At 47.5% G+C, this 27,050-nt stretch overlaps 1 protein-coding gene across 1 annotated transcript in view; it reads left to right on the top strand.

The window, feature by feature from the left end:
* Positions 1 to 27,050, top strand: part of TSNARE1 (t-SNARE domain containing 1) — a 500,475-nt gene that overhangs the window by 174,931 nt on the left and 298,494 nt on the right. The window contains 1 exon segment of the mRNA XM_089776145.1: positions 9,206 to 9,327. Within this exon segment, the coding sequence (XP_089632271.1) occupies positions 9,243 to 9,327 (85 nt within the window). The 5' untranslated portion in view covers positions 9,206 to 9,242.

Genomic DNA, 27,050 nt, shown 5'->3' on the forward strand with positions numbered 1-27,050 from the left:
AGGCACATCCTGGCGAGGAAATAAGTATTCAGACAGAAATTGGGGATGGAAATGACTAAGGTTGCCAACGTTCCTGACTGGCCGCCATTTGCAGCAAAGGTGTTCAATTGGGAGACTTGGCAATCACTACCTCTGTCCCCCTTCCCTGCAGAACATCCTGGGGTGCCTTTGTCTTGACCAGCATTAAATAATTCCAGTGATGGCTCTTGTGTAATGCCAACAGGTGGAACTGAACCTGGGACCTCTGGAGCTCATTGTAGGGTCCGCTACAGACTGAGCTAAAAGCCAGCTGGCTCTCAGCTAAGGCTGTAGAGCAAATTCATATTCTCTCTCTCTGTCTCTCTCTCTCTCTCTCTCTGTAAGTGGCCTCAGTGCCTGTACATGGGACAGTGAACTACACCCAGCAGGTGTGCAGGTCACACTAGCTTGTGGGAGGGGGAAGACTGTCACAGTCGAGATGATTTCACCCTGAGAAAACGTTACCTGTTGTTCACTTGCATATTTCCTTTGCTCAGTGTCACCCCGTTTCTCCTTGTTATTACCTCCATGGGCCCCAGTTAATAACTCTCCCCTCTCTTTACTTCTTACAACTCTTTGGAAATGTTTAAGGAGAATATCTCCCCCTCGTTGTTAGACAATCCTAACCACGCTGTTATTCTCCCTATCCTTCCAAAGGCTTCCCAAGCACAGGTATGGCTGGAGAGTGGTGTTACCACCTTATTCTTAGTAGGGAACCTGAAATAAAGAGGTCCAGGGAGTTGTACATGGCTTCTCTGTAAATCAGGGGTGGGGAACCTTTCTTGTGTTGGGGGCCACTAACCCACAGAAAAATCAGTTGGGGGCTGCACACAAGAGCCTAGGGGGACATAGGCTAGTAGATGTTATGTGCTCTAGCTCTGCAAGTGAGATATAGCTATACCTATCTCATAGAGCTGGAAGGGACCTTGAGAGATTGTCAAAAGTCCAGTGCCAAGTGCCATCCCTGACAGATTTGTCCCAGATTCCTAAATGGCCCCCTAAGGATTGAACTCACAACCCTGGGTTTAGCAGGCCAATGCTCAAACCACTGAGCACCAGCAGGGGCTCCCCAGTGTTGAACCTCGGGGACCAGATCCAGGCAAGTCGGGAGCCACATCCGGCCTCCCGGGCCTGAGGTTCCCCACCGCTGCTATAAATCATGGCTGGACCCCTCCTGCGTTCTCTTGCCCACATTGCCACGTTTTCCCATTAGGCCCTGCTGCTACTTACTTAGCCATCTCCAAGACGTGTTGGTAGCCAGGCTGCGCGTGAGGATCTGTGTTAGTACAAAGCAGTGTGCGAGGGGCTTCTCGGAAACCTTGCACGTGTAATTACAAGGTCTTCCTGGGCACAGTTGAAGTGGGGGCATGGAGAAGTTTGCTTGGTGGGTGCAGCAGGACACTGAGATTTAGTAATTCCCTGTTGAATTATTTTAAACACGTTGTCTTCCAGGTGCCTCAACGTGGAATTTCCAAACCTAACTGAAGTCTCAACAGCTGTGTGCCTGTCTCTACAGCGTCTTCCTCACTGCCTCCTTTACCCCATTGGTATCTGAGGCGAATGCACACAACTGACTGTATCTATTATTTTGAACAAGTTGTAACACCCCCTGTCTCAATTCACTTCTGCATAACAACCATCCAAAGTTAATAACTCTGCTCTGGTTACATAGGAGCAAATTACAGAGCCTCATTCCCACCCGCTTCTTCCCTCCTCCCCGTTCGTTTACAGCAGCTTTGCATTAATATTCAGAATCCATAACCAACGGAAAGGAAGATGAAGCCTGGATTCCTGAACTGACTAGAAATTTAATTTTGCTGTTCACTGAAATATGTAAAACTTCTGTGTTTGCTTAGTGCATTGACAGATTAAGACTGTTCTACATGCAGGGTTCACCCAAACAAGGAAAAAAACCCCAACAAAACCCAAACAACATAGCATGAAATGACAAAGAGAATACGGTGCTACAAAAAACCCAACAGATTCGCCCAGGTAACAGCTCAATGCAGCAACGGTGGGAACATTTTAGTAGTAAACTTCTCATCCTCGGCTGTATTCTCTTGGGAATAGGAGCAGCAATGCCGAGCCATTAACTGGGCTGCAGTGAAAACAGAGCATCGCACTATGGCCATGTGAATGGATTATGCCTTTCATGAGCAGATCTCAAAATTGTTTTATTACCGTTATCTCAGCCTCACAGCCCTTCTCACCCTGTGACCTAGAAGATGAGCCAGGGAACACGGGTGTAGATGTCAATGGGTTTTCAGTATACAAGAAAATGGATAATTCATTATCCCCCACTCTCCCTCTCCCAACCTTCTTTGGGCCATTCTATTGAGCTAGCCACCAAAGAATCCTGAAAAACTAACCGCTCCCTTGGAGGGGGGAAAAAAAAGTGTTTCCAGGAATAAACCTTACAACCTCAGTATCCCACCTGCTTGTGGTGCCATGCTGCTATCCATAGGAACCCGGCTGCTCGATTTCATCCAGTCTGTGGATGGAAATCGAAGAAACATTTGTGATGTCACTGATGGAGCACGTGACTACCCCAGATGGCTACTCTTGCTTCTCTGAAGTTGAAATAGTCAACCCCAGGGTCTACAAGCTGGTGATGGCCAACCTAGGACAAATACATTACGTGCCATGAGTCCTAGCAGCCATCCAAGGCTTGGTCTACTCTATAGATCTCGTTACCCCGCAGTGACTTCAGTAACTGTCCTATTAGCTTCCTCACATAAGCTGAACTACCCTGTCCCTGTGACTTGTGCCTTGGTAACCACAATGAACGGACCGAAGGCAGAAGGACTTCATTCCTGGAAGAGATCTTTTCATGTTCAAGGTCCTGGAGATAACAGTGGATGAGAAGCTGGATGTGAGTCAATAATGTGCCCTTGTAGCCAAGAAGGCTAATGGCCTATCAGGGTGCATTAGAAGGAGCATTGCCAGCAGATCTAGGGAAGTGATTATTCCCCTTTATTCGGCTCTGGTGAGGCGACATCTGGAGTATTGTGTCCAGTTCTGGGCCCCCCACTCTAGAATGGATGTGGAAGCTTTGGAGGGGGTCCAGCGGAGGGCAACCAAAACGATTAGGGGGCTGGAGCACATGACCTATGAGGAGAGGCAGAGGGATTTGGACTTATTTAGTCTGCAGAAGAAAACAGTGAAGGGGGATTCGATAGCAGCCATCAGCTTCCTGAAGGGAGGCTGTTCTCAGTAGTGTTCCTGGAGAGAGGCTGTTCTCGGTAGTGATGGATGGCAGAACAAGGAGCAATGGTCTCAAGTTATAGTGGGGAGGTCTAGATTGGATATTGGGAAAAAAAAAACCTCTTTCTCTAGAAGGGTGGTGAGGCACTGGGATGGGTTCCCTAGGGAGGGGGTGGAATCTCCATCCCTAGAGGTGTTTAAGTTCCGTCTTGACCAAGCCCTGGCTGGGAAGATTTAGTTGGGGTTGGTCCTGCTTCATGCAGGAGGTTGGACTCGATGACTCCTGAGGTCTCTTCTGGCCCTAGGATTCTATGATTGGAAAGAAAGAAGGATGTAATGGCCTGAAAGGAGCCTCTCCATTTTTCCGATAAGGTCTTTGGAGCAACAAAAGAAGCCGCTTCCCACAGGGAGTCTGTGCTGAGTTTTTCTTTAGTACAGTCCATGTTGGTTTGGGATTTCAGGAATCTACACAGGGCTGACTAATGCCCCCCAGGCAAAAGCAGTCATGAACAGGTGTGTGCGCTTTGATTCAAGAGTTCCCAGGCATAGGGGACTGCCCATGTACCTTACCCATCCATCCCTACCGACTTTCCTGAAGATCAAGCTGTTATGCATAGCGTTCCAGCTACAAAGAGAAGACCCGCTCTCTCTTCGGGTATGTTGTTCTGTCCTGGGGCAACCTGTGCTAGAGAATGTAGGGCCTGGCCTTGTTACTTATTCACCACATCTGTCTGCTTGGACAGCCATGCACAGCTGTATCAGAAGAACTCAGATGTTGACAGCCGGTCGCCTTGGCAAGACATTAGCCACGGCCACTACATCAGCCATTGGAGCCTCCTAGAGAGATGGCTGCTGGTTCGTAGGAAGGTTGAGGCTCGTTGGTGAAGTCACATTTGATGGGGAGTCTTACAGCATCTCTGTCTTTGCCATGGAGGCCCAGCACTATTTCCATCTCCAAGTGTCCTTCACCAGCCTTGAAATTCATGTGGCTCCTACGTGAGGCAGGGGGAAGAAATGCGTAGTGTTATCCGGTTACCTGTCCAGCCTGTCCCAGTACGCTTGGGGTACCAGTGTTAGACTATGACACTGTGCGGTGATTTGCTGCAATTAATTTTGAAGCTTTTAAACATATTGCCTCCTAACCTGTCCTTGTGCAGCACTACCAGAGAACAGACAGTTAATATTACAAACATCACAGGAGAACTAAAATATAAGTCAGCTCAGAGACACATATTTTTAAAGCCATCCCCTACAGCTATTCTGATTGAGCCTCATACTGAACATGTCAAAGGTCGTCAAGAGCGTAGGGATTCATGCAATTTTATCAGCTGAACACAAAACCGGTGATTTTTAGAAGGAGTCAGACAATAGAACTTGTTCAGAAATTCAGGATCTCTGAGGGAAGAGAGTGGCATTTCTCCAGGTGATGTTCCAGAACAATACAGGTTTTTTTTTTTTAATAATTGAATAAATCTCTGAAAACAAAAGCCTGGAAAGTGACATGATGCCAGCATAACTGACAGAGTGGAGCCTGGAGACCAAACCATTGGAAAGGACTTGGCATTAATATTAATATTGTGCAAATCTTTGTGGTAGATCTCACGTCATGATCTCAGAGTATTTCTGTGTTAGTAACTTTGGCTTCACAGCATCCTTGCAAGGCAGGTCAGTGTCATTCTGCCATGTTACAGGGGGGAAAACTGAGAGTTAGGTGTTTAGGTCAAGATTTTCAGAAAATGCTCATCTGTCCCCTTTTGACAGTGGCATGGGGTCTGGAACACATGCCTTATAGCAAAAACATAACGAGGATCGATCTATTTAGTTTATCCAAGAGGAGGTTAAGAGACAATGCGATTAGCCTGTTACCTACATAGGCGTCAGATATCTTGGCTCTGCAGTCTAGCAGGCAATAGTATATTAACATCCAATGGCTGGAGGCTGAAGTCTGCAGAGTTCAAACTGGGAGTGAGATGCAATTTTTTAACGATGCGGAACAGCTCAGTCAAGGATGTGGCTTATTCCTCTTCTTCACTGGGAAGCAAGAATGAATACCTTTGTAAAAGGTGTCCTCTAGGTCAACTACTGGCAGCAGAGCTTGATGCAGGGATTAGCGCAGGATCTCAGCTGCGAAAGCAGTGGGGTTGTAAGGAAAATGATATTTCAGCACAGGTATTTTTATTGAAAAGATGCGGGGAATAATAAATGACCAAAATATATACAGGACAGTTGCCAAAGGCCCCACGGGCCCCACTAAGTGAACTCACAAGCTTATGCCGCACCCCCTGATGCTGAATTAGTGGAGTTTTGAGGAAGTCATAGAGGTTTCATAAAATCACAGGATCCCTGACTTGCGTGACTAGCCTTAGTTATAAGTAAGCGTCTTTGTTTTCATTTTAAACCGATTTTTACCAAAATTGCTGGCTTTTGCACACAAATACGATTCTTTTCTTTTCTTTTCTTTTCTTTTCTTTTCTTCAGATTTTCATCCTACGTTTGTATCATTAACATCTATAAAATAATTTCTTTTATTAGGAAAATACCGTACATAGCATGATCTATGGCAGTGTGTCTCAACCTTTCGTGGCTGTCGGGCACCCAGGGGTGGGGCCGCTCACGTGCCAGGCGTCCGGGGGAGGGGCCACTCATGCGTCACACTTCTGGGGGTAGGGCCACGCATGCGCCACGTGCCTGGGGGTGGGGGCCGCCCACGCACCCTGAGCCCAGGGCTGGCACCACGCATGTGCCACGTGCCCGGGGAAGGGGCTGCCCATGCGCCACACGCCCGGGGCACGCACCACGCCTGTGCCATGCGCCGGGGGCGGGGCCAGCCCAGATGTTTCGGTGGGTGCACATAAATGCCCCGGCGGGCACCATGGTGCCCACGGGCACTGCGTTGGGGACCACTGATTTGTGGAGTCGTAGAATCATAGAAATGTAAGAGAGGGAGGGACCTCAAGAGGCTGCCTAGTCCAGTCCCCTGCATTCCTGGCAGGACCAAGCATCCCACCCCTTTTTATACCAGGGACCGGCAACCTGGTCGCAACTTGTGGCGGACTGGCAACATTTGCATATTTACATATTAATTGTGCAAATAACAAATAAACCATTTCCTGATTTGCCAAAATATGTATCCCCGCCCCCTCATACAATACAGCCCTGACTCCTGTGATCCCCCCCCCCCCCCGCATATTATTGTATTCAGCCCCGGTGGCCAGAACAGCCACCTACTGGACAGAGCAGAGCCCGGCCCACTGCCATATTACAGATTCCATCCAGAGAAGTTGCCTTCTGCTGCAGGCTTTGGTAGCTAGTGCAATGAATAAATCCCTCACTCCAGCAGAAGCTGCTCTTTCATACCGTTGATACACCTAGACTAGATAATTCCTCAGTAACGCCTGACTTGACACGTATCTCACATCTCTTCCTGAAATGGGGTACATGCGTTATCCCCATTGTACACACCAGCAAACTGAGGCCCAGAAGAGTCGTGTTTGTTGCCCGAGGTCAAACATTGAGTGACTGGGAATAAAATCTGAGATCCCCTGACACCCTATCTTCTGCCCTAGCTGCTTGTGTAGGTTCTTGGTAGCTGTGTGGGTTTTTATTATACCCTCCTCCCCAACATGAGATGTAGCTGATCAGCTCCTAAGTCCTGCCATCTCCTCTGCTGTAGGCACCGTTTCCTGTGAAGGGCTCTCCACTGAACAGGTGTAACGCCGACAGGCAGACCTGAACCTGGGACCTTAGTGCATGAGCCTCCACAGCCTGAGCTGAAACTCAGCTAAGGCTGTAGAGCACATTCAGTCTCTCACTGTCTCCGTGAGCGGTCTAAGTGCAAAGAGACGGGACAGTGACCCACGCCCAGCAGGTGTGTGTGTTACACTGGGGCAGGATGGAAAACCGCTGTTGTATGGTCTTGCCACCCTCACAGCTGGGATTCTACTGGCACATCCATCTGCCCCCCAGAGAGCTTCTCTATCCACCTCCTACTGCTCTTTTTCCTGGCCCCAACACTGTAAGCAGGGCTGGAGCTACCGGTTCCAGTTCTATTCCCTAGGATGGGCGGGAGGGAAGCCAGCCTGCTTCCCAGGCTGTCCTTCCTGTTGCTGCTTCTGCCACATCCTGGCTACTCGCCCAACCCTGCTTCAGCACCTTGGTCCTTATTTATACCTAGACTTTAGTAAGGCATTTGATACAGTCTCGCATGATATTCTTATTGATAAACTAGGCAAATATAACTTAGATAGGGCCACGATAAGGTGGGTGCATAATTGGCTGGATAACCGTAGTCAGAGAGTGGTTGTTAACGGTTCTAAATCCTGCTGGAAAGGGATAACAAGTGGAGTTCCTCAAGGGTCTGTTTTGGGACCCATACTGTTCAATATCTTCATCAATGATGTAGATATTGGGATAGAGAGTACGCTTATTAAGTTTGCAGATGATACCAAACTGGGTGGGGTTGCGACTTCTTTGGAGGATAGGGACATAATTCAGAATGACCTTAGCAAGTTAGAGAAATGGTCGGAGGTAAACAGGATGAGGTTTAATAAAGAGAAATGCAAAGTGCTCCACTTAGGAAGGAACAATCAGTTCCATACATACAAGATGGGAAGCGACTGTCTAGGAAGGAGCATGGCGGAAAGGGATCTAGGGGTCATAGTGGACCACAAGTTGAATATGAGTCAACAGTGTGATGCTGTTGCAAAAAAAGCAAATATGATTCTAGGTTGTATCAACAGGTGTGTTGTAAGCAAAACTCGTGAAGTCATTCTGCCGCTCTACTCTGCACTAGTTAGGCCTCAGCTGGAGTACTGTGTCCAGTTCTGGGCGCCACATTTCAAGAAAGATGTGGAGAAATTGGAAAGGGTGCAGAGAAGAGCGACAAGAATGATTAAAGGTTTAGAGAACATGACCTATGAAGCCAGGCTTCATGAACTGGGCTTGTTTAGTTTGGAAAAAAGAAGATTAAGGGGGGACATGATAGCGGCTTTCAAATATCTAAAAGGGTGTCACAAGGAGGAAGGAGAAAATTTGTTCCTCTTGGTTTCTGAGGACAGGACAAGGAGTAATGGGCTTAAAGTGCAGCAGGGGAGGTTTAGATTGGACATTAGGAAAAAATTCCTAACTGTCAGGGTGGTCAAATATTGAATAAATTGCCAAGGGAGGTGGTGGAATCTCCCTCTCTGGAGATATTTAAGAACAGGTTAGATAGACATCTGTCAGGGATGGTGTAGACGGAGCTTGATCCTGCCTTGAGGGCGGGGGGCTGGACTCGTCCTCTCGAGGTCCCTTCCAGTCCTATGATTCTATGATTCTATGATTTCTTTCATTTCCAAGGCCTGCTGGCTGAGTCATGTTTGGCCCTTCAAGCCCTTTGAAATAATCTAAGGCGTCAGGGGCAGTGGTGGATTTGTGTGGCAGGGGCAAGGAGACAAAGGCGGAGATCTGGGCTTGCAGCTGCCAGAACTGAATTGGTTTCAGTCCATTGCTGTTTCATGCAAGATCTTTTTACCGGCACGGAGAAATACAACTGGCTGCAGTTTTTGTACTGGAGGCCCAGGAGATTATAAAATGGCCATAAACTAGAGCGCGTCAGGCCTGCGGTGTGACGGATGGACTCCTGTCTGGCTCGGTAGTGAAAATGCGGCAGAAGGCAATGCCTGCTTTCCTTTAACGCTACCCTGTGCTCACCTTCCGTCTGAGGATCCCAACGCATGCACACCTGGTAAAGAATGAAGTCTCCTGACCCCCAGTGGGTGTTGTTATCCTCATGTATAGTATAGAAAAGGGAAATAAATGATTTGCCCAGAGTTGCATAGCAGGCAGTTAGAAAGGCTAGGGGCATATATCCTGATACCTGACCATGTCCAGTCCTCTGTTCTCACCAGTGGGAATGGGTTTGTGTTTTTTCCCCCCTTTGCAGTCTCTTTTAGATAATGTGAGTGCACTTTAGCCAACTGTTCTTTTTTGTGTCCTTTTTCAGCCTTACCAGAGAATCCGCATTCACCACCTGGTAGAAAATGTCTTATGGTTCCATTGATGGGAGTGGATTCGGAAGCCGGAACCCCTTTGGAGGCCCGTCGAGACAAGGATATCAGCCCCTCGGTAAAGTACTGATTGTGTGCTATAATTTACTCTACCTGACTAAGCTGGGGAAGGCGTTTTTCATTTGTCATGTGTAAAAAGGCTGCTATATCCCAGTAGCCACATGCTGCACTATGTGGTGGATCATTTTGTGTGGCCTACTAGCACATTTAGGGCTGCCTCAGTTTACCCTACAGTGGTGATTAGGCACAAGGAAGTCAAGTGAAAGATCTCCCCTAGGCCCACTTCTCTGATGTCAGTCCTGTGAGCTAGACAGAAGTTGTGAGTTGCTTTCCAAGTGGTCTCTCAGCACGTTATAAAATATCCCCATGCAATATATAACAGTATTGCCTGGGCACATTATATTGTTGGCCCATCAGTAGCCAGCACTTGATGCTTCAGAAGACAATATACATCCCACCACTATGCACCTAGTCCCTGTGTAGTGTGTGTAGGTATGAGATTGATCCTTCACGTGCATGATACCCCCTCAAAGTACAATTTAATCACCACTCTTCACTGTTTTAGGGCTGTCTTGTGCAGTCCTTATACTGAGGACCAGTCATCCAAATAGTCTTATTGACTTCTCTAGGGCTACTTGCATGGGTAAGTACTGACCTACAAGAGTAAGGGCTTGCCTGCACTGTGGGGCAACGTGTGCTACTGGGGTGTGATTTCCAAAGTGCACAAATGTGTTGCACGTTAATTGTTCCGTGCAGACCTTGCTGCTGCACGGAAGGTTCCTCTGTGCACTGAAAGTAATAGAATCATAGCTCTGAAGGCTGTAAGAACCTGCAAGCCATCTTGTCAGATCTCCCGTATCTCCCAAGCCACCACCTCGCCCGTCTTCCTACTAAATCCAATAACTGAATTAGCCCGAAGTTTCACAGCCCACGGGAGACAAGACACGGGGTGCGAATAAGAAGGACCATGCTGCACCAGTGTGTGAGGCGTCTGCAATGGCAGGGATCTGATAAAGTGAGATACCACTTTAATAATCCACACCCACCTGCTGCTGAGGAAGGTGAAATATTCCCAGTCTGACCCAGGGGGATATTTCTTTCCCTATCCCACTGATATGGATAACTCGGATCCTGAACATTTGCGCAAGACCAGCCAGTCAAGCCCTGAGACAGAGAGTGAGCAGTGTCACCTCATACTCATGGTCCAGCTTGTCCATCTGCATCCCTGATGCTTCAGCAAAAAAACACATTCACTGAGATGGATTGTAAGGGAGAGGGGGAGGAATCCCTTCCTGACCCTTGCAGGCTGACCGTCTGAATCCTAGAAGCATGAGCTTTTAGGAAGAGATGTCATAAACAGGAACTGATCCCCCAGGGCTGTGGGCTGCATTCATGAGCACTGTTGTCACACAGCGACACTCGCGAATTTGGGCAGCTCTTTCCGATGAAGTAGTTTGGACCCTCCTCTTGGCAGGCTGTTCCAGAACCTCACCCCTCTGCTGGCTAGAAACCTTCTTCTAATTTCCAGACTGAGTTTGTTCCGTTTATGCCCATTTGTGCTTGCGCCAGCATTGTCCTTCAATCTGTAAACCTCTTCACTCTCCTGGTGCTTGGTGCATTTATGGAGAGCAAACATATCCCCTCTCAGGTTAAACAAGCTGAACTTCTCCAGTCTCTTCTCATAAAATAGGGCCTCCATTCCCCTGATCTTCACGTCACTTGTTCCAGTTTGCGTTCGCCTTTCTGGGCCATTCATGTAGTGTTATTTCAATTAAAGCGCAGCCCGTAAGGGTGTGTCTACGCTGTACCCATAGCTACAAATAAGCTACGCGATTTGTGCTGCACAAATTGCATAGCTTGTTGTGAGTCAATTTGGAAATAGCTTATTTCGACATTTGGCGCTGTCCACACAGCACTTATTTAAAAATAAATCGCTATTCCGGAACGTCCCTTACTCCTCGTGGAATGAGGTTTGCAGGGTCGTTGGAATAGCAAGCCTGTTATATTTTGAAATAACGGGCATGCTCAGAAGGTGCAGAATAGCTATATATCCAGTATCCCGAAATAGCGCTGCAGTGTAGTGTGCTTTAGATATCATACCTCGGTGGGGCGCCTTTCTGTACCGTGTAACTGTGCCCTTAAGAATTGCACAGTGGAGCTCTTAATTTGCACGGCTACTGATGTCGACAGTGGGCTTAATCTTATTCGCTCCAGCTACAATATTTAACTGCCACAGTGAGTTCCCCAGGTTGGTTTGTGGCCTGGCTGAAGAAATTTTTTTTGGATTCTATAGTTCTAGCTTTGTAGTGTCATTAGATGTCTGCATTACTGCAATATAATGGGATGTGGGCGGAATGCTGGGGGATTGATCAGTTTTCACTATGTCTTCATGTAACCCACACACCTTCTGGGTGTGGTTCACTGTCCCATGTAGGACCACTTCCTGTGTGTGAGAGTGAGTTTGCTCTATAGAATTAGCTGGGAGCCTGCTGGCTTTTAGCTCCAAGGGGTAGAGGCTCATGCACTAACCTCCAGAGGTCCCAGACTTAGTTCCACCTGTTGGTGTTATGCTCACTCTTGCGGTGTGATCAAATGATTGTGTTGCATTTTATGATGTTTGCATTTGCATGGTAGCTCATTCTCCTGGGTTTAATTAATGTATCAGACATTGAACTGATGCATGCAGGATGAATAGCATGGGCGACCCATTAGCATACAGCATTCAGCTGGGGTCTTTTGCTTGTGATGTTTTGTAGCGGTGTTTGTGGGGACTGGAGGTAAAGCATTCCAGTTCTGCAGATATAGGAGTCTGTTCCGGTCTTGTAGGTGTGTTTACAATTGGGGAGATTGGAATGAAGTGCATAGGGAAGCTGGGCGTAATGTGCCCACTATGGCAAGCTTAACTTCCGGGGAGGCTGCATTTAATCTGTGCAGCGTGCCATGACATTACAGCAGTGGGGACAGAGAGTGACTCAGTAAATAAATGCAGTCCCACCAATAACATTTAGCAAATATCAAGTATCAGAGGGGTAGCCGTGTTAGTCTGAATCTGCAAAAGCGGCGAGGAGTCCTGTGGCACCTTATAGACTAACAGATGTATTGGCGCATAAGCTTTCGTGGGCAAAGACCCACTTCGTCAGATGCATATAGTGGAAATTGCATGCAGTGGGCCTCATCCTCCCTGATTGGATCCACCTCGTCATCTCCAGTCTGATCCTGGCCTGCATATTTATACCTGCCTCTGGAAATTTCCACTACATGCATCTGACAAAGTGAGTCTTTGCCCACGAAAGCTTATGCTCCAACACTCTAGTTAGTCTATAAGGTGCCACAGGACTCTTCGCCGCTTTTATTTAGCAAATGGCTGCACTTTTTTTTTATTATTAACCAAAGCTCAGAAATCATCTCCCTGTCGCTTGCTTCTTTCCTGAGGGGCTTTGGAAATAGGAACGGAAAAGAAGGCAAAGCATCCAGTTGTCAACCTGAATGTTTGAAATGGTCTCTAATGCACAGTGCGAGGCTGCGCTTTATAAAAGCCAACTCATAATACAACTGTCAGAACGCAAAGGGCAGCTAATCCTGCGACCTCATGCTGTAGCTTTCGGAAGGCGTTTGCTCTTGTGCTTGCCCTTCTCTGAGGCAGACCGTTATAGGACACGTTGCTCCTTGTGGGGGGCTGCGGGGGAAGGAGGAAGTAGCAGACGCCGGTTTGCTCAGATCCTACAGTGATGAGTGAGCCATGGGAAGCTGGAGGGAGCAGTGGGCAGGAGCATGGGTGTCTGTAGCATTACAGGTGGCAAGGTTGGCTTCTCTCCGCTCACAGTAAGGGGGAGATGATTCTTTGGTGTGTTCTCATGTTTGCAGAGTGGCATATCCTGGTGGATAGCCCATCTGGTGGTCCTAGAGCACAGTGGTGAGGCTGTGATGCGAGGAGAGATTCATACCTGTGATAGGCTTGGCAAAGAGAAGGAGCCATCCTATCCCAATGTAACCCACACACCTAGTCTATGTCTACCCTGCCGGCTTTTGCCAGCAGAGAGTATGCAAATGAAGCACTGTTTAGCATTTTGTTGCACTTCATTTGCATAATCTATTCAAACCATTTTTGCACAAGGGCTTTTTGCGCAAAAAGGAAATGTCCACACTGCTTGTTTTTGCACAAAAACCCCTTGCGCAAAAACGGTGCAAATAGATTATGCAAGTGAAGCATGATAAAATGCTAATCAGTGTTTCATTTACATACTCTCTGCTGGCAAAAGCCAGCAGTGTGGCTCACTGTCCCATGCAGTGGCACTTAGACCACCTACAGCAGTGGTCCCCAACGCGGTGCCTGTGGGTGCCATGGCGGCCGCCGGGGCATTTGTGCATGCCCCCGGCGCACGGGAGGTGCCGGCCCCAGGCATTCAACACGCACCGGCGCCGGGTGCACGGCGCTTGGGCGGCCCCAGCCCCGGGGCACATGCGGGCGCTCGGGCGCGTGGCGCTGGAGCAGTGCCAGTCACAGGCACGCGGCTCGGGCGGCGGCGCCGGCCCCGGGCCCACGGCACAAGGCACTCGGATGGCCCCAGCCCTGGCCCTGGGGCACATGCCGGCGCCGGGTGCAAGGGCATCCCCGTCCCCTGGTGTGCCCCCGGATGCGTGGCCCCGCCCCCCGGGCGCCCGGGAGCCTCTAAAGGTTGGGGACCACTGACCTACAGCAACAGATAAGAACAAGAGACCTGCACAGTGGTGGTTACACCAAGCCCATCCTTGTTTGAGTGCATATGCCCTCTGTGTTTGATAACTTCACTGCCTTTGTTGCCATTGGAGGGCTGAAGTTTGCCATCTTAGCAGGAACCCAAACTCCCCTGGGTACGTGTTATACAGTGGGTGGAAATACTTGGATGTCCCAGGAAGGGGGCTCCTAGAGAGATGTAGCTAGATGCTTTTTGGAGTTTTAAAGTCTACGTATTGTATTCAAGGGATGAAATCAGTTTCAAAAGCCTACATTTTAAACCAGCGGATTGTCTTCCCTCTGTCACTAATGGAGGTATGTAGGTCATCAAAGCAGGAGTTTTACAAACCTGACTAGCAGATTTCCCCGGCTCGGGTGTGAGTGCAGGGAGTGTGTGTGGGGAAACCTCAGGCCCCAGGTGAAGCGTGGGGGAAGGAATCCCCGTTGTGTGGGTGAAGCTGTGGGGGGGGGGGATCCCCAGGCTCTGAGAGGAGCGGGGTAAGGAGGGCCTGTGAGGAGCCACGTTGAGAAGAGGAGGGTAGGTGGAGGGAACCCCCAGGCTCCTGGTGAAGCAGCACGGGGTGGGAGGGAGGGAATCCTCAGGCCTTGAGAGAGCCGGTGCAGAGGAGGGGAAGGAGGGGCACAGCCTGGCTCGGTGAGGAGCCGCGAGGGTGCTGGTGGTGGAGGGAATCCCAGGCCCCAGGTGAAGCGACATGGGGGGAAGGGAATCCTCAGACTCCATGAAGAAGTGCGGAGGGAGCAAAGTGAAGTGGTGGTAGGAGGGTGCCAGGGGATCTCACGAGCCCGTAGCAGAGTGAGGGGATAATGCCCAGGCCCTGTAGCTGCTTGGGGAGGGGAACCTTACTTGCGGTCAGGCTCATGCTGGTGTGGCTTTCCCCTGTGTTTAATCTGCAGTATCCTGGCCCCACTTGCTTCCCCCTAGGCTGAGTGTGAGGATTATGTCACCCCTTTCCATGTTGTGGAAAACAGCCCCATTCCCGCCACTTCCCATGTTCCTGGCACAAACAAACCCTGACCCTGCTTTAAGTTAGGGTAAGAGGAAACTGCCTGCCAAATGTGGTGGCGATAGCTCGGGATGTTAAAAATCGGTTAATTGAATAGTCAATTAACGTCATGAATTCTTATTAGTTACTCGACTATTCTACAGTCCCCGGGGGTGGGGCTGGTAGCCAGTGTGCTCTGGCCCCGCTCTCAAAGAGCCCCCTGCCACTCAGTGCTGCTGCTTCTGTATCAGAGGCAGCAGTGTGGGGTGCCAGGCAGGAGCTGGTCCACAAGGGGAGTCAGTTTAAAAACCAACTCCCCTTGTGGACTGGCTGCCTACCACTCTGCACCGGGGTGGCAGCAGCTCCTGTCCATGGGGGTGTTCTGAGCTCCTGGACACATTGCAAGATGGAACTGAGCCGCACAGCTGGCCAGACTGCTAAAAAATTTACTAGCGGGGGGGAGGGATGCGTGTAGACTGTAGCATTAACCAATAAACTTTTGCTTATCAGTTCATCAGTTAATCGACTGCACTATTACATCTCTAGTTCTTGCTCTTACTGCTTTGGAGGAGTTGTTGCACCAACAGATGGACAGACAGACAGATATTCTATTTCTAAAATAGATAGAGAGATTTGCTTGTCACAGTTTGATCTGGCGGAGTTAGTGTGACACTCACCCCCGTGTACCCGGTCAGCATGATGGCTGTGCACCGTGGAACAGGCCCTGTGGTCGCACTTTGCAGAGGGGCAGCTCACGTCCCAGGAGAAATGCTTCCTTGTGTCCAGTCAGATGTTCCCCCTGGGAGGGAACTAACAGGCGGAAATGTTTCAGTGCCTTATGGCTTTTCTTTGGTGTTTTTACCTTTTTTGGAAACACAACTGTAAGTACTAAGCCAAATTCAAATGCTCAGTTTGAAGCAGTTGCTGCTGGGAGGATGAACTCTCTGGAAGCGAAGCAGGATGGGGTGTTCTAAGAAGCCAAAGGACACTGACAGTGGAATCCCTGAAAATAGGTTGGGTTCACATCGAGTCTTTGTAAGACGTTAGCCTTGACCCTGAGTCCTGCCTTCCTGCTGTCCTCATGTACAGATCAAGGAATCCTTGATCCATTGAAGTTAATGGGTAGTAGGTTTAAAACTAATAAAAGAAAGTTCTTCTTCACACAGCATGTAGTCAACCTGTGGAACTCCTTGCCAGAGGAGGCTGTGGAACTCCTTGCTAGAGGAGGCTGTGAAGGCTAGGACTATAACATTGTTTAAAGAGAAGCTAAATAATTTCATGGAGGTTAGGTCCATAAAAGGCTATTAGCTAGGGGTTAGAAATGGTGTCCCTGGCCTCTGTTTGTCAGAGGCTGGAGAAGGATGGCAGGAGACAAATCGCTTGATCATTGTCTTCGGTCCATCCTCTCGGGGCACCTGGTGCTGGCCACTGTTGGCAGACAGGCTACTGGCTAGATGGACCTTTGGTTTAACCTATACGGCCATTCTTATGTTCTTATGTAAGCCTGCAGGTTTGATTTCAGGCAAGTGCAAGTGAATCTGGGAGTTGCTGAGTAGTGAGCGTACTTGGTTGGCATTCGAGACTCCAAGGATTTCCTGCCTGTCTCTCTAGCTCGTTGGTTCCTTCTTCTCTCCTTTCCCCTGGCGCTTGCTCTGTGCTATTAGGTGCTTTTTGCAGTTAAGGAATAGACGTGAGAAGAGCCTTGGTCTGGTTTGTCTAGAGTGCAAACCTCTGAGCCAAGAGTCCCGGGTTCTGTTGCTGCCTTTGTTTCCTTAGCTGTATAAAAGGGCGTCATCAGCCCGTCTGGCGAGGATGGTAACGTGGCTTAGCCAGGTCCCTTGGGCACTTTGCCCTCTTCCTGTACCTCCCGTGTGAGAATTCCAGATGATTGCTTTTTGTGCTACAGCAAGTGTTAATTAACAGTACATCTCTCTTTGCCTTTGGGCGTCCAAGGGGAGCGTGTGCTTGGGGGAGGGGAGGGCATAAAGGGGTGTATATAGAAGTTAATAAGATGGGATGGAGGGCCCTATTGCTTAAGGAAATCTGGATGCGGCCTGGCAGAAGCGCTAGGACATACACGACGGAGCAGTTCTGCACTAGCTGGGGAGCGGGTGGGTGGGACCAGAGAACCTTTTTGTCCTGTTTGCATTTCCTCTGTGTGATTCAGTGTCATTTCAGCCTCTGCGGTGTTCTTTGCCCTTTCATCCTGGCAGAGCGAGTGACACATGCAGGCTGCTTTTCATTGTAGGATTCCCAAATATTGCCATTAATTAAATGTCAAGGGAGGCTGATTTGGAAAGCTGGATTCTGCCGCCACCCTCCCCAGAGAGGAATTACTGAGTTAATGAGAAAACCTGCTCCATTGGAGAAACCTCACAGTGAGGTCAGAGTAAAGGGGCCCGGCCTTCTTTCTTCTCCTACATAGATCTGTTTGCAGAGTGAAGAGAATTCTTGACAGATGGGTGTGTGGGTTCTTGAAAACAATGCTCTTTGTATTTAACGAATCAGTAGCAGCACCCCCTCAGTCAGTAATAACCCTACAATAACAAGCCATGGTGCGCAACCTAGTAATCACAGAATCATAGAACACTAGAACTGGAAGGGACCTCGAGAGATCATCAAGTCCAGTCCCCTGCCCTCACGGCAGGACCAAGCACTATCTAGATCAACCCTGAGAGATGTCTAAAGAGGTGCAAAACAAATCAGAGCCATCATTTATGAGCTCAACTACACAATTACAAGCACACTGATGTCCCCTTCCAATTGCCAACCAATATGCTTGGCATGGCAGTCAAATGCAAACCAGTTATTGTGTCCAGTCCAGAACTGTGGATGATGAAACCCTACAATAACAAAGAAATCTGCATGCCCCATGAAAGAGGAAGAGCATTTGGGAAGAAATGTTTGCCTTCGAAGAGTGGTTTTTGTGTTTTGGGTTTTTTGGGGGGGCGGGTGGGTTGGAGATCCATGAAAGGGGTAACCAAAACAAAAAGGATAAACATTAAAACAAACACACACACACACAAAGGCTACGTCTACACTGGCCCCTTTTCCGAAAGGGGCATGCTAATTTCACAGGTTGTAATAGGGAAATCCGCGGGGGATTTAAATATCCCCCGCGGCATTTAAATAAAAATGTCCGCCGCTTTTTTCCGGCTTTTAGAAAAGCCGGAAAAGAGCGTCTACAGTGGCCCCGATCCTCCGGAAAAAAGCCCTTTTCCGGAGGATCTCTTATTCTTACTTCAAAGTAAGAATAAGAGATCCTCCGGAAAAGGGCTTTTAGAAAAGCCGGAAAAGAGCGCCTACACTGGCCCCGATCCTCCGGAAAAAAGCCCTTTTCCGGAGGATCTCTTATTCTTACTTCAAAGCCCCTTTCGGAAAAGGGGCCAGTGTAGACGAGCCCAAAGAGTTGAAGATACTTTGAAAATGTCCCTTGCTCTCTCTTGCTCTCTCACACACACACACAAAGTGTTGAAGATACTTTGAAGATACTTTGAAAATGTTCCTCTCTCTCTCTCTCTCTCTCTCTCTCTCTCTCTCTCTCTCACACACACACACACACACACACACACACACACACACGTGTTGAAGATACTTTGAAAATGTTCCTTGCTTAGTTGTAATTTCCGCTGCATCTTGGCTCTTTTTCCTCTGTGCTAGAGTCTCGTGTGCTCCCTTATCAAGGGAAAGTAAATGATTTGGAAGTGAGCGGATGTGATGCATGATGAAATTATAACTATTAAAATGTTGCTGCCCATAGAAGAAATCTGATAACAGGGTCTTTTCTGCACAGCTTTGCCCTTTTTAGCCAATCTAATTAGAAAGATTTATGGATTCCTTTTTCTAATAATTTTGGAATGGATCCTGGACCCAAATGTATGGAGGTTTGGAAAACCTAAATAAAAATATTCAGATTATTCAGAACATTTTTCATTTTTGACATATAGCACCTTTTATCTGGAAGAATCCCAGCATGCTTTGCAAAGTACACACACACACACACACACACACACACACTCACTCACTCACTCTCTCTCTTTCTCTCTCTCATTGAAATGCACCCATTTCTGGGGTGGAGGATGGCAAAAACACCTGAGGCAGAGCATGCTGAACAATAGCAGGATATATTTGACTGTTACACTGGGGCGTATTGGTAATCTCTCATAAACAGCCAGGTCTGCCAACGGGGATGGGAGAGGGGGCAATTACCTCAGGGCCTGGTGAGTCAAAGAGAACCAGGGCTCCTGGCCGCTTCCATTGCTACTGTAGCAGCAGCGGAATCTGGAACCCTGGGCCCTTTAAATTGCCAGTGGAGATACGCACGGTGTGCTGAAGAGCCCCAAGCGCCATGCTCCGGATGGTGCTGGGTGGTGGGGAGAAGAGGAGCAGTCTGTGTTGTGCTGAGAGGAAGTCCTTCCCCTTCCTGGTGTGGGGAGCCATCCCCCCTACTCCTTGCCCACTTGCTCTGGTGCCTGTTGAGTCTATGAGCTCGCCTGTAAACAGCCATCTGGTGTCCACACCGAAGAGACAGGGTCCTTGTTTCCAAGGTCTCATCCCAAGGACTCAGAACTGCATTTCCAAAAGGGCACTTTTGTGTACGTCCAACTTGCAAAAAAGCAAAACAAATTAAAAAAAACCCCAACAACAAAAACCAAAACCAACCAACCTTGCAAGTCAGGAAGAAACACTTGGAAGCTTCTTCCTATGCAGCAATCCCAAGATCCTTAATCCTCCCTGACGCGAGAGCTTGGAAACAAACTAATTTCTTAATAGCGGACCTTCAGTCTCATGCATGTGCACACACAACCTCCTGCTTTTTCTTAGGACACAGGAATTAGATCATAGTCTTAAAAAAGGTAATTTAATTAACAAAACATAGCATACTTGGTTGCTAGGTGTTACAGAGCAACAACAAAGAAAAAAAAAGATTAAAGCAGAGAGAATTGCTTCCCTGGGATTCAGTTTCAGTTACAGTGTACTGGGGGCTTAGCACAGAGACGTTTAACCAACCTAAAAACAAAGAAAATAATCTGATCGCATCTAACTATAAACATTCCCTGTTCTACTCACAAATCCGTTGTGCCAAAGGTTAGGTTTGTTTTCTTAGACATAGATATCTCTGGGAAATCCTTGTCTTATGACTGGTTAGGATTAGGATGAAAGACTGAAATGATTTTGGTAGGACAGGAATTTTTTCAAACGGGAGGTGTTTCATCTGCCTGCAGTGCAGTTAGAGGAAATGAAATACAGTTATAATGAGATAGAAATAAAGCTCTGATTTGTCAAAAAATGCAGGTTACCGCCTTATAGCTGTGAATCTGTTTTTCCAGAGGTGCTGTTCTATGGGGGAAAGCTCCACAGTGTATACAAAACTATAGAGGTAAAAAAAAAACCTGCCAAAAAAACCTGGTCATTTTTAAAGGTGCTTCTCTCATCTTCACTTCTTTTATTGTGCTGTGGTAATAGTACAGTGGATCAGGATGAGCAAGGGGGATTTTATATTGCAAATGGGGTGCAATAGGTGCATTGGGGGGCACAAGATGCTTTTAGATTAGTGGTTAATTTGGAGGAGTTGAACACTGTGCCACAAAGCAGATAGATTACAGCCTCCCACCTGTATAGTTCTCAAGCAGCCATGCCGGGAGTGTTAGGTTTGCTTCAGAGTTATTTCAGAGTTCAGAGAAAAGGACTTTAGTGAGATGGAGAAGTGGTTTATTTTTCCTTTCAGGTGCGTGTAGTGTAAAAATCTTAAGGACACCACAGGTGTTACCCATTTACTATTATATATTATTGTCCATGTGCCCATGAGTTTTGGTCATGGACCAGCATTCCATTGGCCTTGGTGCTGGACAGACACGGAACAAGGAGAGGTCCCTGCCCCAAAGCATTTACAAGCTAAGTATAAGACGACACAAGGTGCATATCGATGGAAAAGGGAGTGCAAGGGAACAATGGGGCGACATTCATCAGCTAGCTAGGCAGTGGTCCCAGCAAACCAGAGACCTAATTGTGGTCAAGTTTTTTTGTAGGTGTCATGACAGGGAAGAGTTTAAGGCCGATTTTGAAGGAGGAAAATGAATTAGTTTTGTAGGCATTTACCGGGAGCTCCTCTTGAGCAAGTTAAAACGTACAACTGAAATGGAAGATGAACCCTTCTAACTCAGACTCTTTACTACCGAGTAACATGTGTATTGCTGCTCTGTGTACATTGGGTGCCTTCCATAGTTCCAACCTTTTGGAGAGCTCTGGGGCGCGGGAATAATTCACTGTCACCTGGGGAAGCAGGTAGCATCTTTCAAATTAATAGAGCTGCCGGTGGCGGTGCACGGTGCCCCACACATCTGGGAGGACAGCTGTGCAAGCCTTTTATAAGTGTTTGCTGTCAGCGCTCCAACCAGATTTGCCCATGCCTGCAGAATTTGGGTGCCCACCTGTTTTGGGAGATACACTGTTGGAATTTCAGTCCCTATGATGCTAATGTGTTTTTTATTTTTTAAGTGTTTTGTATTTTAATGACAATTTGGTTGTAATTTAGGAAGGAAAAAGATATCAAATCATTCAGACTGTAGAGAAGTAGTTGATTCAAAGAGAGCCCTGGGGTGCTGGACCCCGTGTTCTGTTCCACACATTGCTACACACTACTGGGAAGAACGTTGGCTGGTTATATAATTTCCTCTGTCGAATGTGAATAATACGTACTAGACATTGTGAAGCACTATGGGAGCGTTGGATAGATGTTCCTGTGCAAACCTGGTAAGACTGGTGCTCATGAAACAGCAGATTTAATGAGCCAGAGAAAAGGAAAGTGTGACAGAAATAGCATGGACTTTACAAAGCAAACATTAACAATTTTGATGAAGTCCCCTAGGAAGAAAATCAAAGGGGTAAAGAGGTTCAGGAGAGCTGGCAGCTTCTCAAGGAGATAATATTAAAATACAACCGTAAGCTATTCTGATGCAAAGGAAACATAGGAATATTAGTGAGAGGCCAATAAGACTGCAAATGGAACTCTTCTATTACCTACAAATCAGAAAGAAACCCTACAAAAAGTGATGACATGGACCATTTGCTCATGAGGGGCACAAAAGAATTGCGCAGGCTTCTGGGTACAAAATGGGAAAGGCGACGATACAAATGAATTACACTTAGCAAGGCACATAAAAAGGAATAAGAACAGTTTCTTCAAATACTTTTGGAGCGAAATGAAGGAAAATGTAGACTTTCTACTTCACAGGAAAAGATAACTCATGACCTTTAGAAAGCTGAGGGGAAAGCCAAAATGGGGAAAGACCACATTAAAGAATAGCTAGATAAGTTGAATGTGTTCAGTTCGGCAAGGCCTGATCAAATTTATCCGTGGTGATTAAGGAACTGGCTGAAGGAATCTTGGAACGGTTAGCAATTATGTTTGAGAACTCGTAGAGGACAGGCAAGCTGCCATATAACCAGGGAAGGGCAAACATAATACCTATTCTTAAAAAAAGAGGAATGAAGGAGACATTATAGATCAGTCAGGCTAACTTTGATACTGGAAAAAATACAAAACAAATTATTAAACAGTTATTAAGCACCTAGACGATAATAGGTAATAAGTAATAGCCAGCATGGATTTGCCAAGCACAAACCATGCCAATCCAGCCTAATTTCCTCCTTTGACAGGTTTACCGACCTAGTGGATAGGGAGGCAGCAGTAGTCATGATGTATCTTAATTTTTAAAACGGGTTTTGATCCATTCCCACATGACATTCTCATAAGCAATCAAAGGAAATGTTGTCTAGATGAAATTACCATAAGGTAGTTGAAAAAATCTATATTCAAAGAGCGAATCAGCAATCAGTAATTTCAAACTGGGATATCTAGTGGGTCCAACCACGGATAAGTCCCGGGTCTGGTGTTATTCAGTATTTTCATCAATGACTTGAATAATGGAGTGGAGAGTGGTTACAAAATTTGTTGACCTCACCAAGCTGGGAGGGGTTGCAAACACTCTGGAGCACAGGAGTCAAATTCAGAATGAGCTTGATAAATTGGAGAATTGGCCTGAAAAGAACAAGATAAACTTCATTTAAGACAAGGTGCAGAGTACTTCACTTAGGAAGACAAAGTTAACGGCAGAATTACAAAATAGGGAATAAATTGCTAGGTGGTTGCACTGCTGAAAAAGGATTTGAGTGCGATAGTGGATCACAACTTGAATGTGAGTCAATTGAATGTGATATAGCTGTGAAAAATGTTAATATAATTCACAGGAATATTAGCAGGAGGGCCATATGGGAGAGACAAGCAGTCATTATAGCAGTCATTATCTTCCTCTTCTTGACACGGGTGAGACCTCAGCGGGAGTACCGTGTCCAGTTGTAGATGCTGCAGTTTAGGAAAGATGTGGATAAATTAGAGGGAGTCTATTGGAAAGCAACAACAAGATAAAAAGGTTTATAAAACCTTACCTCTGAGGAAAGGTTAAAAACCTGAGCGTCTTATACATTTCACGGGCCAGATATCTCATCCCCGTTTCGCTGATTGTAATGCGAACTGCGCAGCTGACGGCAGAAAACAGCAAGAGTACACACTGCACTAGGTGCCTGACACACCTCATTGGGGTGGCAAGTGACGGTGAAAAGTGGCTGCTTTCGCGATCCAGTGCATTAGCTGTTTTCAGTTAATTGAATAATTTGCTTGGGTGTTTTTTTTTCCCCGATTCAGGACCAGTAAATGTGCCAGCCCACGCTGCAGGATAATTACTGGTAAAACTCCCATTGAGAAACGTAAGCTGTTTATGGAGTTAGTGGTACAGACGCCCGGTTCTTTCTCCTCTTTCCCGTTCCTCCCCTCAAAAACTGAGACTTTCTATTTATTCTGCAAAAGCGGCGAGGAGTCCTGTGGCACCTTATAGACTAACTGAAGTGTAGGAGCATAAGCTTTCGTGGGCAAAGACCCACTTCGTCAGATGCATGTAGACATCTATTTATTCTGTTACTTGGTTTGTAATTGTCCAATTTAACACACATCAGAAATCCATAAACCTGTGCACCCGACTGTCGCTTCCTGGGTCCTAGTGCTGGTCTTGTTCCTCTTCTGTGTGCTAGGAGCCTTCCTGTTTTGTGTGCAACAGTGAGTGTCTGCAGGGGGGAGGTGGGGAAGGGTGGCGGGGAGGAAGAGGCAATGGGGAAGGAAGGGGGTGGAATAGAGCAGGGGAAATGAGAATGTGGGAGTGAGGGGAGGAAGATGGAGAGGATAAGGAGATGGGGGAATTGTGGGAGGGACGTGGTAGCCCAGCATGTGGCGTCCCCGTGGCAACAGCTGGGGTTCCCTCATTAAGTAGGTCATTGAATCCTCACCCTGACAAGTCCTACCCCTTACACCTGGATCTCTCCGAACCCCCCACCCCCAGATCTCCACCCTACTCATCCCCAACCAGCTGCGTGTAATTCCCCCCCGCCATTGGGCCCTCAGCACCCAGACCCCTCCTGTGCTCTCCGCACCCAGACCCTCCTGTTGAGCCCCAACCACTTTCACCTAGATGCCCTGCAGAGGCAGACATTTGCCCTTGCACCCAGAACATCCCAAGGAGCCCCTGTGCATCCAAGTCTCCCACTGCGCTTCCCACACACAATTGCCCCCCATAGAAACCTCTTACCCAACACCTGGACTCCCCACACTAAGCCTGTCCACACTTGGCTCCTGCTGGGCTGAATCTGCCCAGCCACACATGGTGCGCCTCACACAGCAGGGCAGGGACCGGTGGTGTTTCTCGGGCCCAACCCTTGCACAGTGTCAAGTGCTACCTCACTACCAACTCTCTGTACTAGGGGAAGGTGGGGCCCTCAGGGTGGTCTCCCGTCTCAATGCAGCCAGTGGCGTCTGCTCCTCACTGTCATGCCAGAGCCACATTTATTTATTGACCTTGTGAGGAACTTTGTAGAATTTTAAAATCTAGTGCACATCATTTTTTTGTGAAGAATTTTAAATATGTTGGTGCAGAATTCTCTGCAGAGTGATATGGTTGATGTCAAGGGATTGCTGTTATAAACACAGACATGCAAGTTAATAGTTCATTTACCTTCTAACCTTTTCTTTTTGACCATGGCAGTTTATTCCCCTTGGCATTGCAGAAGGCTGGGTTGTCTAGGAGCTGTTATCCAAAAATTTGCACGCTGTTCAGTTTTTTCCCATATGGCTCTTGCTGTTTTTTTTATTGACATATGCCATTTTTTGCAAGTACGGGTTGAGCCTCTGTAGTTTGGCCGCCTTTGGGCCTGACCAGTTCCAAACAAGAGAATTTGCTGGACCACGGTAGGTCAATATTTTCTAGCAGCATTACCAACACTTCCACTGCTTACTGGGCAGTTAGAGGACATTTGGCGTAAATTAGAGTTAAATCACAGCACAGAACACCGAGAGCCAGGACTGGGGGCTGTAAACAAACTTCATGGGACTACAGGAAACTTGGCTACACCCATGAAAAGTGAATATCTGGCTAACTAAAATTATTCCAGACGATGGATATTTCTGAACCAGAGAGTTGTGGACTAGAGAGGTTCAGTCTGTTTAACGGTTTAGTAATTAGCCATAACGGTACTGAGCAAAACCAGTGTTTTTTCCTTGGGTATTCCAGCCACGGAGCACGCATGGAGTCAGTGTCTATGTTGCAGAATATTCTTTGTTTCTTTAGTCTAGTTGCAGCAGCTGTAGGAAAAATTTCTACTTTTATCTGACTGTGATCTTACTAGAGACTGAATGACTAAATAAATCCTAAATATGGAAGATGTATTGAAAAAGCACGTGGAAAACTTGTTTGTAACAAGAAAGAAAAGAGTTGCTAATAGATCTGACTTTGAAAGTACAGGCAGTCCCCGGGTTATGTACAAGATAGGGACTGTAGGTTTGTTCTTAAGTTGAATCTGGACGCCAGCGGCTGAATCTGGATGCCAGTTCTGACTTACATATAGATTCAACTTAAGAACCCCAGGCATCCCCAAGACAGCTGCTGCTGAAACTGATCAGCGGCTGATTCCAGGAAGCCCGGGGCAGGGGCTTCCTGTAGTCAGCCACTGGTCAGTTTCAGCAGCGGCTGACTTGGGGAAGCCTGGGGCAGAGCAGATGGGGCGCTGCCGGGTTGGTCCAGTAGCGCCCAGAGCAGCGCTACAGGACCAACCGGCAGCGCCCCAGCTGCTGTACCACAGGCGTCTGGAGCAAAGCCGCGGAGCACGGGAGCAGCGTGACAGCCCAGACGCGCCGTGGCTGTCCTGCTGCCCTTGGGCTCAACGGCTTTGCTCTGCTTTGCTCCCCGTCCACCTGGTCTGCAGACCAGAAGGATGGGGAGCAAAGCGGCGGAACACGCGGGCAGCAGACAGCCCAGACGCGCGTCTGGGCTGTCCGCTGCCCGCGTGCTCCGCCGCTTTGCTTCCTCTCCCTGGTCTGCTGGAGACCAGGGAGAGGGCCCCGTTTGTAACTGCGGATCCGACATAAGTCGGATCCGCGTTACTCGGGGACTGCCTGTATGGAGGCCTAATTCCCATGTTAAAAATTTCTGCCCTTCCTTCAAGCCATTATAAGTTTATAAGTGTTTCTCCTAATCTGTGTTTCAGTGATGCTAACGGATGAATATATTTACATAAGTAACTAGTGAATAATTTTTAAAAAATCCAGTGGAGTAAACAGATGTGTTAATGAACCGTATCAGTGCTGTAGAAATAGCATCTCTCATTAAAAGCCTTTGGGAGTAAAGATAAACTCTGTTAGCAACAGTTCTACCCCCACCTCCCAACCCTGGTGTTCAACATTGCTTTCTGATCTCTCTCACCAAAAACAAGTTTATTAAAAATCATACCTAGGGTTTCTATTTTGTAAAAACAAAATCAATGTTACAGGCTTCTTCCTACGCAATATACATCTGGAAATAACAGCTGCTGCTATAGGGAGGCCTTGAACGTCTACTTTCCTCAAAACAACATCTTTCCATTTTCCATTCTGTCCTAGTTCAGACCCAGGTCTTAAGAGAAGGATCCTCTCCCGACTCTGTGCTCCTTACTTTTTGGGAATGTATGCCTCATTTTGGACAA

The sequence above is a fragment of the Pelodiscus sinensis genome, chromosome 2 (assembly GCF_052426305.1).
Source record: "Pelodiscus sinensis isolate ZL-2025 chromosome 2, ASM5242630v1, whole genome shotgun sequence".
Lineage (NCBI taxonomy): Eukaryota > Metazoa > Chordata > Testudines > Trionychidae > Pelodiscus > Pelodiscus sinensis.